The following is a 14,112-nucleotide window of genomic DNA, read 5'->3' as shown; positions in this document are numbered from 1 at the left end:
CTTTCCCTGGAAAGGCCAGCCCTGGGGCTGGCAGGCTTCGCTGTCCTAGCATGGAAAGTAGCCAGCGTAGGGCGAAGTGTGTGTGTGGGGGTTGTTCGGAAGCATTGAAGCGCCAGAACCTAGGCATGGAGCTTGTTTTTAGGGTGTGGCGCAGAGCTGTTCATTGGAAAAGTTGGAAGGGGATGGGATGATTAAGGAAAGCGAGGGCTTGCCGTCTGGCGGATGTGGTGGCAGGAGCAGCAACAGGAAGGCGGCAGTGGTTCCTGTTGGGGCGGCCTAGTGCCCTCACTGTGCCTGGCAGGCAGTACTCGGCAAGTGGGTGTGGGTGATGCGCTGGCAGCTCCCGCCCCTCCAAGTACCAGGCGGTGCTGCCTGGACACACCGCTGCTCCTGCCACAGCCGCCAAAGACAGCAAGCCCTCGCTTTCCTTAATCATCCCCTCGGCGGTGCTGCCCAGACACACCGCTGCTCCTGCTGCCACAGCTGTCAAAAATGGCAAGCGCAGCTGCTCCCACACTGGGCCTGGAGCACCTGCAGCGTCTCTCGATGAGGGCACTAGGCCGCCCCAACTATAGCTGCCGCTGCCACTGCCACTTTCCTGTTGTTACTGCCCGGCAGGCAGGCGGTGCTGCCCGGATACACCGCTGCTCCTGCCGCCAAAGACGGCAAGCACGGCGGTTCCCAATCTTTGCTTTTTTCACTCTTCAATTCAGTCTCCTGTTGTGCGCATGCACGCGCATGTGCACATGCTTTTTATGGCTCCCATTTTTTTGCTTTTGTGAAAGAACCGGTTCCAAGTGGCTCTTTGACCCATTCAGGTTGCCAACCCCCGGGCCAGGGGTATGAATTCTTGCAAATGGACTTTACTTTTTTTAAGTATTTTTAAATAGGCATGTTAAGAGCTTTACACACTGAAAATTATTGAGATATGTTGCATTATATTGAAATACGCAGAATGAGATGATTTCTTCAGATAGCCGTTTTTCGTTTACAAGACCTAGGGGAAAAAAGAGAACACTTTAGATGCTGGAGCAACTCTCTGGGAGCTTCCCATTACTTGCAGACATGAGGAGGCAGCATCGCACCAGAAAGAATCACAAATTTTAGGAGGACTCTATTCAATTCTATGGATCTATTCTCGGCAGTAAATTTAAATAGAGGAAAATTCTAAATTTTGGATAATTATTTAAATCATTGGAGATTCATTATGACTTTTTTTAATGGCAGAAGGCTAGCCGATGAATAATGTATTTGAAGGAACAGCCCCCACTCATTTTCATGAGCAGAAAGTATAGGAAAGTATCCAGAAGCCAAACCGTATTTGCCTTCTTGATGCTGCTGCTTTTCCACACAAGAGAGACCTTAGCAGGCCACTGACTGGTCAGGAAAGTCATGGACCAGGGCTCAGAGACTTACCAGCATCCTTGGCTTACGAGGTAGCAGTAACGATGCCCACCTTTTGGGCAGCTTCCTTCTTTGCTTGGTGAGCTTGTAGCACTGCCACAGCCTCCTCCACCTAGGATGGAGAAATTGCATTGATGGGAGGGATATACAGCTACCTTTACCCCCTTGTATGAGTACCCAGTGTGCAAACGTGGCTGAATAATTCAATAAAGTAAAGTGCTTCAGATCTGGTGAGGGTGTGCTACTGTTCCTGTCAGTGGCTCCCTGAAAGAGCTGCACTCGAGATCCGATGAGATCTGTGGCCCTCCCTGATGGTCACACTCCAGCAAGCCAGCAGAAGCAGAGGATTGGGGACCACTGGTGCTTACCTTGGAGCGGAGGGATTCTGGAGACTCCAGCATGTGTAGCAGCTCTGAGTTGTCAATCTCCAGCAGCATCCCAGTGATCTTCCCTGCCAGGCTGAGGTGCATTGCCTGGATCAGCGGAAAGAGACGTTCTCCTGAAGAAGCAAAAGTCAAGAGAGTTGATGACTATTTTATTGAGCATATGGCACCCTGACTCTACTCATAGTGAAGTAGTTTAAGCCAGGAGATCACAAGAATTGTCTGCTGCTGTTGTGGAAGAATTAGCCAACTCTGTGTCGTTGCCCAGGGGACACCTGAGTTTAGGATTCCTACACTTTTCAGGGAGGCTTCTTTCTTGTTCCCCTATCCATAACTATTCTGCACCTGTGGCTAGGAGAGAAGAGCCATGCAGATGCTGAAAACCCCCTAGATGCCCCAAGGGAGAGATGAGAGAGGGACTGGCTCACCCAGCATTTGCTTTTGCTCCTGAGGAGGTGCAGCAGCCAGCATGGATGCTGTCAAAGGCTCTTGTCCCTGCACGTGAACAGCAGGCTGTGGGGCCTATGAGGAAACCAGGGATTTTGCCATTAGCACAGCCCACAAAGAGATCACGGAAGCAATTCTACCAAGTTTAGAAGACACGCGAAAAATAAAATGCTCAAGAGAAGGGCACACTTTCCTCACCAAAGTAAAAAAAGGCTTCTGCCTTAGCTGAGGAAATAGCTCACTGAAGTGAAAGAGCAACATCAGGGATCAAAATATACTAAATGATTTGAGAGTGTTCCCTGATATTTTATCTAAAATGGCAACATCTACCAATCAGTTTACTTGAAAACTCCTAGGAATGACTTACAGCAGTTTCTCACATTTAAGACGGGTGGACTTCAACTCTCAGGATTCCCAAAGCAAGCAAGGCCAGCCAGTTGAAGTCCATCTGTCTTAAAGTTGCTGAGTTTGAGAGACGCTAACCTAGAGCCAAAACTGCTTATCTTCTGGGCACATTATGCCAGAGACAGTACAACACTAACAAGCATGAAATAATTCTTTGGATTACTAGGTGCAAAGCTGAGAGGTTTACATCTGCCAGAACATGTCTATGTGCATGGCAGCACAAAAGTCATCATTCTTTGCAAGAACAACTATGGCTTTGTAGGTCAGAATGTAAATTGCTGCTCAAATATCGAAAGCATATTTAGTTGGAGCCTAGAAAACCACTGCATTTTCACAGTGGAGAAAAAAAAACCGTGGAAGAAAGAAATATCATTCCCGTTTCTATCTGAAACCCAAAGACTTGGCCAGTTGAAATCAGGCACCCGACCTGCCAGGGTTCTTCCAAGGCTTTGCGTTACCTGTAAAGGCTGGACTGCTGGGTGGGGGCTGTGGATGCCTGCAGCATATTTGTATGGTGGAACAGCCCTGGGAGCTTTGGTGACTACAGGTGGCCGAGGAGCCAGATTTGGGGCTGTGGCGGCAACCCCTGTTTATAGAGAGAAATTGAGGAGTATCAGAAGCTCATCAGAGAAGTTTAACTTCATTAGCATGCATTTAATCCTGTTTCAGGAACCACAGACAAATGTTTTATTTCATGTAAGCATGTCTTAAACCGATACTAGCAATTGTCCAGGCAGTTTATTTGAATTCCAATCTATTATTTTCTTTACTGATATAATGCTTGAATCAAAAAGCTTCTGTTACAATATGGCAGCCTTGTTCAACAATTTAATACTTTCCCTAAATATTTGGGGAAATATCTCTTAAATATTTCCCTAAATATCCCCACTCTATACATACACCTCAAGTTCCCAATCAGCATATTAGCCGAGTTGGCTGGAAACTCTGGAAGTTGCAATTTCAGCACCTCCAGAGATTCTGGCATAGACAACTGTACAGGTGAAACTCGAAAAATTAGAATATCGTGCAAAAAATCATTTATTTCAGTAATGCAACTTAAAAGGGGAAACTAATATATCAGATAGACTCATTACATGCAAAGCAAGATAATTCAAGCCATGATTTGTCATAATTGTGATGATTATGGCTTACAGCTCATGAAAACCCCAAATCCACAATCTCAGAAAATTAGAATATTGTGAAAAGGTGCAATATTCTAGGCTTAAAGCGTCCCACTCTAATCAGCTAATTAAACCATAACCTGCGAAGGGTTCCTGAGCCTTTAAATCAGGGGTATCAAACTCAATTTCATTGAGGGCTGCATCAGCATTGCGGTTGCCCTCAGGGGGCCGGGTGGGTATGGCCAGGGTGGGCGTGGTCTACTGGGTGGGCGTGGCTAGAGTGCATATGGCCTACTGGGTGGGCATGGCCAGCTCTGCATCGTTTGCATCAAAGGTGCCTATGGGGGCCTGGGCAGGAGTGGGACAGATCTGAGGGTCTCTGGCAGAAGGAGGGTCTCTGGGCCAGGGCCAAGGCAGTGGGGGCTGTTCCCTCACTGTTTCCAGGATGGCTTCGCGGGCCACATGAAACCACTTTGCGGGCTGGATCTGGCCCCCGGGCCTTGTGTTTGACATGTCTGCTTTAAATGGTCTCTCTATCTGGTTCTGTAGGAATCACAATCATGGGGAAGACTGCTGACCTGACAGTTAGGCAGAAAACCATCATTGACACCCTCCATAAGGAGGGAAAGCCTCAAAAGATAATTGCAAAAGAAGTTGGATGTTCCCAAAGTGCTGTATCAAAGCACATTAATAGAAGGTTATGTGGAAGGGAAAAGTGTGGAAGAAAAAGGTGCACAAGCAGCAGGGATGACCGCAGCCTGGAGACGATTGTCAGGAAAAGGCCATTCAAAAGTGTTGGGGACTTTCACAAGGAGTGGACTGAGGCTGGAGTCAGTGCATCAAGAGCCACCACACACAGACGGATCCTGGACATGGGCTTCAAATGTCGTATTCCTCTTGTCAAGCCTCTCCTGAACAACAAACAACGTCAGAAGCATCTTACCTGGGCTAAAGAAAAACAGACCTGGTCTGTTGCTCAGTGGTCCAAAGTCCTCTTTTCTGATGAGAGCAACTTTTGCATCTCATTTGGAAACCAAGGACCCAGAGTCTGGAGGAAGAATGGAGAGGCACACACTGCAAGATGCTTGAAGTCCAGTGTGAAATTTCCACAGTCTGTGTTGATTTGGGGAGCCATGTCATCTGCTGGTGTTGGTCCACTGTGCTTCATTAAGTCCAGGGTCAATGCAGCCGTCTACCAGGAGATTTTGGAGCACTTCATGCTTCCTTCCGCAGACGAGCTTTATGGGGATGCTGACTTCATTTTCCAGCAGGACTTGGCACCTGCCCACACTGCCAAAAGCACCAAAACCTGGTTCAGTGACCGTGGGATTACTGTGCTTGATTGGCCAGCAAACTCGCCTGACCTGAACCCCGTAGAGAATCTATGGGGCATTGCCGAGAGAAAGATGAGAGACATGAGACTGAACAATGCAGAAGAGCTGAAGGCCGCTGTTGAAGCATCCTGGTCTTCCACAACACCTCAGCAGTGCCACAGGCTGATAGCTTCCATGCCACGCCGTATTGAGGCAGGAATTGCTGCAAAAGGGGCCCAAACCAAGTACTGAGTACATATGCATGCTTATACTTTTCAGAGGTCCGATATTGTTCTTTGTACACTCCTTGTTTTATTGATTGCATGTAATATTCTAATTTTCTGAGATTGTGGATTTGGGGTTTTCATGAGCTGTAAGCCATAATCATCACAATTATGACAAATCACGGCTTGAACTATCTTGCTTTGCATGTAATGAGTCTATCTGATGTATTAGTTTCCCCTTTTAATTTGCATTACTGAAATAAATGAACTTTTGCACAATATTCTTATTTTTCGAGTTTTACCTGTATGTGCATTTTCCCTGACCTGAAATTCTGGGCATTTAGGAAAGACTCCATTTGTAGTGAAAAGTATACTTTTACTAAAGCCAAGTGGTTATAGCATAAGCAAAGTCAGATCTGAATATTCCTGTGTAAACTTAAGTGTTTTTCCCTTCTTCCCCCTCCCCCCAGTCCTTTCGTAACTGTATAGTGGTATTCAAAATAGGTGTTTTGGTAACAGTCCTAAAGTTTGGCATCTCTTTGGTGGATGTTTGCATTTCGTTCTCACACTTGTGTTCTTGGATCTGTCAGAATCCATTTATATCACATTTCATAAATGTATGGTTAAAATATTGTGCTTATTCTCGGGATTCTGCCATCTCTCCAAGTGGGGGGGAGAGGATGGTTATTCAGATTGCAGTAGGCTGTTTTCAAAGACCAGGAAAGCTTTTGATCTGGGGGGGAACAGGGGGGGAGAGAGAGATCTGGGTTGCATCTCCATTTGGAACTGAAAGGAAGAAAGCAATAACAATAAACACAAGGACATTTCCCTTTCCCACGAAAGGGCCTGACACCTAAGTAAATGATGTGAGCCTGACCAAATGGATTTGAGGGGAGGGGGTTGAAACGGGAATGCTTTATATAGTACTGAAATGTAACTCAATGTCAGATCCCGTCTCGTATTGCCACAACCGATCTCATCCTAGTAAACTTTTCCTTTTGGACAAACTTGAGTTCTTATTTCCTAAGATCTGGATTGGGGTGGGTCCTGACAGGATCTGCCAGGTTCTGTTCCTGGTTGGCACCTGTCATCCTATCATCCCCTTACTCCTCCCTCCCTCCTTTTATGGCAGGATGTCATTTATAGTGAAGCAGGGCTGAAGTGATGCGTTGACAAACTGTAAACTTCTCTGAACAGGAATTCACTTATGCTTTATGTTGCTCCTGTCACCTAATCATCACAATCATCCTGTCACATAATCATCACAATTATGACAAATCACGGCTTGAAGTATCTTGCTTTGCATGTAATGAGTCTATCTGATATATTAGTTTCCCCTTTTAAGTTGCATTACTGAAATAAATGAACTTTTGCACGATATTCTAATTTTTTGAGTTTCACCTGTAGTTTTCATTCATTCATTCAAAAGATTTGTAGGAAATGTCAGAAGGATCTGTCCAGCGGCTACTGGATTGCTGGTAGGTATATCAGATCCATCAGTTAATCAACATTAACTGATGCTTCTGTGAGGCTGTGTGTGTGTCTACATGTCTGTCTAAACCTAACAAATTATAAATTCAGAATTGTTTAAATTATACATTTGTTTAATAAATAAATGAAAAGATTCCATGGGAATATCTCTGGGCAACGTGCTTACCAATCCTCTGGGGAGCACCGGGCAAACCACGTGATGCTTGAGCAGCGCTTGTGGGAGCCAAATGCCGTAGAGGGGGCCGCGGCCCAGACTGGCGCATACTGTTGGGCATACCTTGGAAGCCTAATTTGGTTTTCAAGAAATGGGGTGGGAGGAGAGAAGGGAACAGCAAATTATTGGCCAGTTACATTTAGAAGAGCCTTATCAAGTTAAAACTGGATGGATGGTCATCCCTGGAAACAGGCCTGTGTGAGACCCCACCTCCCTAGAAAACATCCTTACTTGCCTTTTAGGATAACATGGCATTCTTACACAGGTCTTGAGAGAGAGGGGTCAGGGCTTACCAGGGCAAACTGCTCTTCCACACATACCTTGAGGCCTTCCGCCTGGCTGCCAGCGTGGACTGGGTCTCATCTGAGTTATCTGGTTAGGTGCATAGTACGTGGCTCTGTTCTGAGCCTGGAAAGTAAAGGGGGCCGCAACAGGATCAGTCCTGCAACATTTTTTCATTGCCCTCTTACACTACTACTGCCTTAATCCCAGGAAAAAAGCAGAAAAGTGCTAAATTGTATATCATCTCATCTCACAGCACAAGACATTGTGGGCTGTCCCCTGACACCCCTGGATGACATCGCCAGGGCACATTGCCTTGGAAGAGTGAGGAAGATTCTCAGGGATGACTCACACCCTGGATGGTATCTCTTTACTTTCCTACCATCCGGTAGGAGATATAGGAGTATAGCCAGCCGTACCAACAGGCTGAAAAATAGCTTTTATCCATGGGCTGTTAGGCTTTTAAATGGAATATAATCTCTGTGAACTTATGCAGAATTGACTTGGGAGGCCGGTGTGTGGTGTAGTTGGTTCACATGGTATGGTAGGATGGAGGGTTTGTTGTCACTGTGTGTTGGGGGGAGAGAGAACGGGGGGAGGCTCAGCTAATCTCAATGTTCATATGTTGTACTTTGACAATAAGGATTTATTAGTATTATTAACTCTTGGCTTAATGTCATGGTCTTCAAAAGAGCTTTGAGGCACTGTTTACCTTAAAGAATCTTTTATTCAAGAAACAAAGTATCAGCACTACATAGCTAAAGCCAAAAACTGAATTCCCCTCCCCTGGGCACAAAGTAACAAAGCACAATTCCCTCCTCCAAAAAACAGTCATAAATCACATTCCCCAATTAGCTTGAAGCACAGGCTTTCTCCCCAGCTCTCCAGCCTGCCAAATCTTTATCAACTCTGGGCGCAACAACCTTGGATTCCCACGGCTGAGTTATTATTGTTATGACTAACTGGACTCTCATCCACATCCCCCCTCCCAGCACCAACTAACTCTAAAAGCTAAAGAGAAAAGATGGCCGTATTTCCATCTGTTGTCAAAGCAAGAACATCTGATGTTAGCAGCGTTGACATCTATCTTGTGAAAAAAAAAGAAAGAAAGCTATAAAGGCCCCAAGAATCTTAGTCCTTCTGGGAAACAGAAACCACCTGCTTTGGTAGGGGTGGGGGGGGCAAGACCCTCCCCCCCAGGACAATTGTAAGGAGGACTCACCTGGGGCACTGCCGGCATGAAATACCCTCCAGAAGTTGGTTGGAACTGGCTGACAATGGTGTTCGCTGGCAGAGCTCTCATGCCAGCGATGCGCTGCAGGTACTGGTTGGTGAGGTGGGCCTTGCGCTCCTCCTTCCTCTGGGCCAAGGCCACATACAGTGGCTTGGAGCCTACAATGCGCCCGTTCATCTCAGTTACAGCTTTGGTGGCTTCTTCTGGAGAGGAGAAGCAGACGAAGCCAAAGCCTTTGCTTCGACCATCTTCCAGCATTACCTAATGAAAGGCAAGGACTGAGAAAAGGGCTGGCAGTTCTTAGTCCTTGGTGCTGATGTTCCTTGCCTCACCCGGGGAAATACTGCAGGAAGAGAAATACCCCAACATGGACTTCCCAGAGCCGGCTCTTCTTGCCCAACATCCAACAGCAGCACCGGGCATCCCCAAAGCAGCTTTTGCATTCCCCAGACCCACAGCTCCTCCCTCTTTCTTGGCCAGTTATGGGAACGGCATTGGCCCTGATCGGTCCCCAGCCTCATTAGCACAGAAGGCCAGGTCAGCCCTGGAAGACTGGGTGGTCTCCCCTTTCCCAAGCACCTGGTTCAATGCCCAGGAGGCTACCTGTAATGTTGATTCTTAACTGGTAAGACTACCCCCTTGATACATTTTAGAAATGTTGTATTGAAGGTGATTATGCCCCTGATGGGAAGTTATGATGGACACCCTCTCATGGTCACATGCTCAGCAACTGGGCTGCATTGACAGCCATCTGCAGCATGCTGTAGCCATGTGACTGCATTTTACAACAGTTTTGCTGAAAACTAGCATTTACTTCTGATTTTAAGCAAAACCATGTGCATAGTGAACTGTCAGCTTATATGGGGTTTGCTTAATGACCCTTGCAAAAAAGGTCATAAAGATGGGTTAGTCACATGACCCAAGTAAACTTATTTTAGAACCATCACAACTTACAATTGTCATAAGCAGGTTCCATTATGGTCATAAGTTGAGGACTACCTTTTGCTGAACTGGTATGTCTGTTCAAATTCTTATTCTTGTCTCTGGGGCCCAGCTGCTTCATTAACTATGGTGGCAGAACTAAATTCCCTCATATATTTTTTACATCTGATTTCCATTTACATGCTTTATTTCTACAAAAGATTCCAATTTTACACTTCCATCCATTCACTCATTGTCACAATAGTTCTAAAGCCTTATTTGGGCAAATGGCTTAAAAGTGAATCCCATGCAGGTGCGCAAGTCTTAGAACAGTTCAGGCAATGCTTGGTTCAACTGGAGGGATTCCTGGCAGTGGGACCCTTGCTCAATGTCTGCTTAATCCCCTGCTGTCTTTACCTTAGCACTTGTGATGGACCCAAATGGACAGAACTCCTTTCTCAGCTTCTCGTCATCAATTGTGTCATCCAGGTTCTTGATATAGAGATTAACTCCCTGAAAGGAGGACAGAGATGTTAGCATGAGTTGACAACAGTGCAAAATGTGATGTTTCGGTTGATTATGAGCAAAGCAGGATTTTCTTTTCTATCAGCAACCACCCCCACACATGCCATTAATTACACAGTCATTCGGAGTTGGACAGCCTAGACATCTAACAAATGAAAAGTTGCAGGATCCAATTTGGGTCAGTTTAGTTTTCTAAGCTTTCAGACTCATGCTGAAGCCCATCCTCCGGGAACTTCTCTCTAGCAGAATGTGGATCCTCACCCAGATTGGATCCTGCAATATTACTCTGTGACACATATATTTGCCTTCATTAGTAATAACAAATTAGGAATGCCATGTCCTTTGCAGAAATAAACGCTAAATGTTTCAAAGCCGTAGAGACAAGTTTCTTTATAAGAGAACTTGCCTGGATTTGCTGTGCATTTCTGTAGCACCATCTGTCCCCAGGCCTGCACTGCACAGCCAGGATCAGGAAAGATTCAGGTGCATCTCCCACCATGCCATTCCTTGGTCCTGTTTCCACTCCCTCCCTCTTGAGGGAGTTTGGAGAGTCCTACAGGAACTCAAAATTCACCGGGCTGCTAATCCAGAAGCTTCAGGTTTCAGCAGAGCACAAATTCATGACCTAACTTATCCCAACAACAGTCCCTCAAATTCACACACACTTTGTAACTTGGGAGCACTTTCCTCCTTCTAGAGCAGAGATGTCAAACTGCCTGCCTGCGGTCCGGACGTGCCATGAGGAAACCGCACCCACCCTATTGCCGGCAATGGGGTAAAAGCTCCGATACGTCGTGTGACGAGAGTTTGACATGTCTGTTCTAGAGGCAAAATACCTGGTAACGACTGATCCTCTCTTGCTTCAGCTGCTCAAACCTGCGTTTCAGCTCTGCCTGCCGTTCCACCTTCTTCTGTGCACGACCCACAAACACAATTTTCCCATTGATATCTTTTCCATTCATTTCTTCTACTGCCTGTAAAAGAATTAAAAGCAGCAAATCCCTTGCAGACATAGAATCTTCCTTAGACACATGGTGCTGACTATTATTATATTTTCCGATGTTAATTTGGGATTAATAATAATTTAGCACTCAACAAGCTAAAACCTGAAGCAAGTTCAAAGTGTTGACACAACCTTGGATAAATCTGGGACTTTCAGTTCTTTTCTGAATCACAGGATACTCTACTGCTCATTTAACTGAACAGCATTCACAGATCTCCCATTGAAAGGCAAGGCTAAGGCCATTCCCAGTCTTAGCTGGTTTGTTGAGCTGTTGCCTTTTGGTAATAAAATGGGAACTATCACTGACCACAGACTTGCCCTTTGCTTTATCCCAACAGGCATCTAACAGAAAATCCAAAACAAAGGGATTTGCTCTCATTTTATTTCTGCAACATTCACCAGAGCTCCATTTTTCAGTTCAAAAACAGATCATGCTGGATCCACATAGTAGCCTCACAGTTTATACCTTGCTGGCTTCTTCATGCTTTTCAAAACTCACGAAGCCAAAACCTTTGGATTTCCCAGCTGGATCAGTCATCACTTTAACACTGAGGGTCTTACCTGTTGTTGGAAGAACAGGGTTAGCAAATATTACCCAGAGCAAAATTATAAGGAGAGCTCTTCAGAAGGAAAAATATTACTGAATAGATCATTACATTATTGAAACTAGTCCACATCAGGATGCCCACCAGCCCACTGTCTGGAATACTAGATGGTGTCTATGCACTGACTCTTTTTCCCTTAATTACCTCCAGAGCAGAATGACATACTCTCTTAATAATGTTGCTAAATTCTGTTTAATAGCTGGCAGAATTCATTAAAACCTTGCCAGCAACAGTGTCAACGCTGTAACAATGGATGTTCCTGCTCTGACAACTGATGGAAATCGCAGCCATTTTCCTTTTGCTTTTTGTTCTGTTTAGAGATCAGGTGTTGAAGGGGGGATGGGGTGAATGCTTGAGCTCAGCTAGCCGTAGCAACAATGCATCTCCGTGGGAACTCAAGGACACAAACTGGTAACGTTTTGGCGGGCTAGGAGCTGGGGAGGGGCTAATTGGAGAATGTGAATTATGGCTGCTTTGGGGGGGGACTTGCAATTTGTTACTTTGTATCTGGGGGAAGGGAATCTAGTTTTGGGTTCAACTATGTAGTGCCAATACTTTTGTTTCCTGAATAAAATGTTCTTTAAGGAAGAATTCTTGCCTTGAAGTTCTTTAATGGGTTTCATCTATCGGAACCCATATGATAGGATTATGACTTTATTTGCCTTTAATCTATTTTATTTTGTTAAATCTTATTTTAGTACCGTTATTCTGCTCTGTTACCCGACTCTGATCGATGGTGAAATATAGGTGGTCCTGGGTTAATGACCCTAACTGGAACTGGCAACTTCACTGCTAAGTAAAGTGGTCACTAACTGGTAAATCATATGACTGTGACTGTGCTTTCCAGCGGGAAAGAGACGACTCAGTTTCATACCATCAACTTTTGTTGTTTTTTTATCCCATTTATATCCCGCCCTTCTCCGAAGACTCAGGGCGGCTTACAATCTAAGAAGCACAAATCAATGAGCTTAGCAATAGCCTTCATTCTATGTATATGTCTGCTTATTAGGGCTTTCAGCCTGCCCCAAGCGGCATTTTTTACAAAGTCAGCTTATTGCCCCCAACAATCTGGGTCCTCATTTTACCTACCTCGGAAGGATGGAAGGCTGAGTCAACCTTGAGCCTGGTGGGATGCGAACCTGCACTAATTGCAGGCAGCTGGTGTTACTTAAGGAGGCATTAGCCCACTGCTCCACCAAGGCAGTTTGCCTCCACCACCCACTGGAATGCTCAAGTCCCTGCTAATAATCTTGCACACATTGAAAGCAATATGATTGTTCTGGCAACAGGAGATGATCAAGCAAAGAAACTGCCTACAGAAATTGCTTGCTATTTTTCTCCTCCCTCCCTCCCTCAGCTATGATTGGAGAGAAAAAGATATCACTGTATCTCTTGAATAACACGCTTGTGACTCCCAGCCTTGGGTGGCCAGCACAACTGCATTGCTTTTGGTGTATAAAGGAGGAAAAAGGTTACTCTCTTGCAATAAGCCCTTTCTCTCCAACCTTTCTGCTTTCCAGGGATGGGGAGAAGAAGAAGAAAAAAAACCACAGATCAGGCACAGTGTCAACACTGCTAACATCCCCCCATTGATTCAACAGAAGTTACAGGAGAATTTAGCCTACCCAATGAGCGAGTGCACATGGCTGCCTTACGGCCACCTGGCAAGCCGCTTATCCCCAGCGAGTTCCAGGACCTAGCGGAGGCATTTAGTGAAGAAGAATGCAACACCTTGCCTCCTCACCGTCCCAATGACTGTTCCATTGAACTGTTACCAGGGGCCAAACTCCCCCGACCAAGAATGTACGCTATGTCCCCCCTTGAAATGGAGGAGATGCAGCGATATGTGGATACAAACCTAGCGAGGGGATTCATCGAACGGGCCAAGTCTACTGTGGGAGCCCGTGTTGTTCAAAGAGAAAAAAGATGGGTCTCAACGTCTCTGCGTGGACTATAAAGGCCTAAATGCTGTGAGTGTGGAAAATAAATAACCTCTCCCCCTCCTGAAAGACTTGCTAACCCACCTGGCAAAGGGGAGCGTCTTCACCAAATTAGACCTGAGAGAAGCATATTACCGGGTAAGAATAAAGGAGGGAGATGAGTGGAAGACAGCCTTCAATTGCCCCTTGGGAAGCTACCAATTCAAAGTGATGCCATTTGGACTGCAGGGCCCCCCAGCTGTATTTATGCAGTTGATTAATGAGGTCCTACATGAACACCTATACAAAGGGGTCCTAGTATACCTTGATGACATCCTGATATACAGCACGAATATGACTGACCACATAAAACTGGTCAGAGAAGTGTTAAAGAAACTATTGAATGCCAAACTTTATGTCAAATTGTTGAAATGTGAATTTCACCAAACCCGATTAGATTATCTTGGCTATAGAATTTCCAATGAGGGTATTGAAATGGACCCAGCCAAAGTAAAAACCATAACTGAATGGCAGCCCCCCCAAACCCGCAAACAGTTCCAGAGCTTCCTAGGTTTTGTCAACTTCTACCATCAATTTATTCCTTCTTTTGCCAAGATTGTT

General features: G+C 45.5%; 1 protein-coding gene across 5 annotated transcripts in view; it reads right to left on the bottom strand.

The window, feature by feature from the left end:
* Positions 1-862: 862 nt before the first annotated feature.
* Positions 863-14,112, bottom strand: part of PABPC4 (poly(A) binding protein cytoplasmic 4) — a 46,241-nt gene continuing 32,991 nt past the window's right edge. For 3 of the 5 annotated variants that reach the window (XM_081335330.1, XM_081335332.1, XM_081335331.1), the window contains 11 exons: positions 11,434-11,528; positions 10,801-10,938; positions 9,857-9,952; positions 8,507-8,779; positions 7,323-7,410; positions 6,955-7,074; positions 3,098-3,225; positions 2,216-2,309; positions 1,773-1,903; positions 1,417-1,516; positions 863-997 (listed from right to left, as the gene is read on the bottom strand). In XM_081335330.1, the coding sequence (XP_081191456.1) occupies positions 1,430-1,516; positions 1,773-1,903; positions 2,216-2,309; positions 3,098-3,225; positions 6,955-7,074; positions 7,323-7,410; positions 8,507-8,779; positions 9,857-9,952; positions 10,801-10,938; positions 11,434-11,528 (1,250 nt within the window). In that variant the 3' untranslated portion in view covers positions 863-997; positions 1,417-1,429. The remainder of the gene's footprint in view (positions 998-1,416; positions 1,517-1,772; positions 1,904-2,215; positions 2,310-3,097; positions 3,226-6,954; positions 7,075-7,322; positions 7,411-8,506; positions 8,780-9,856; positions 9,953-10,800; positions 10,939-11,433; positions 11,529-14,112) is intronic. The other 2 variants (XR_014027416.1, XM_081335333.1) reach the window with 2 other exon arrangements.

The sequence above is a fragment of the Vipera berus genome (assembly GCF_964194415.1).
Source record: "Vipera berus genome assembly, chromosome: 9".
In the NCBI taxonomy this organism is placed as follows: Eukaryota; Metazoa; Chordata; class Lepidosauria; order Squamata; family Viperidae; genus Vipera; species Vipera berus.
Note: the sequence above shows the minus strand (reverse complement) of the source record. Positions and strands in the feature narration are given on the sequence as shown.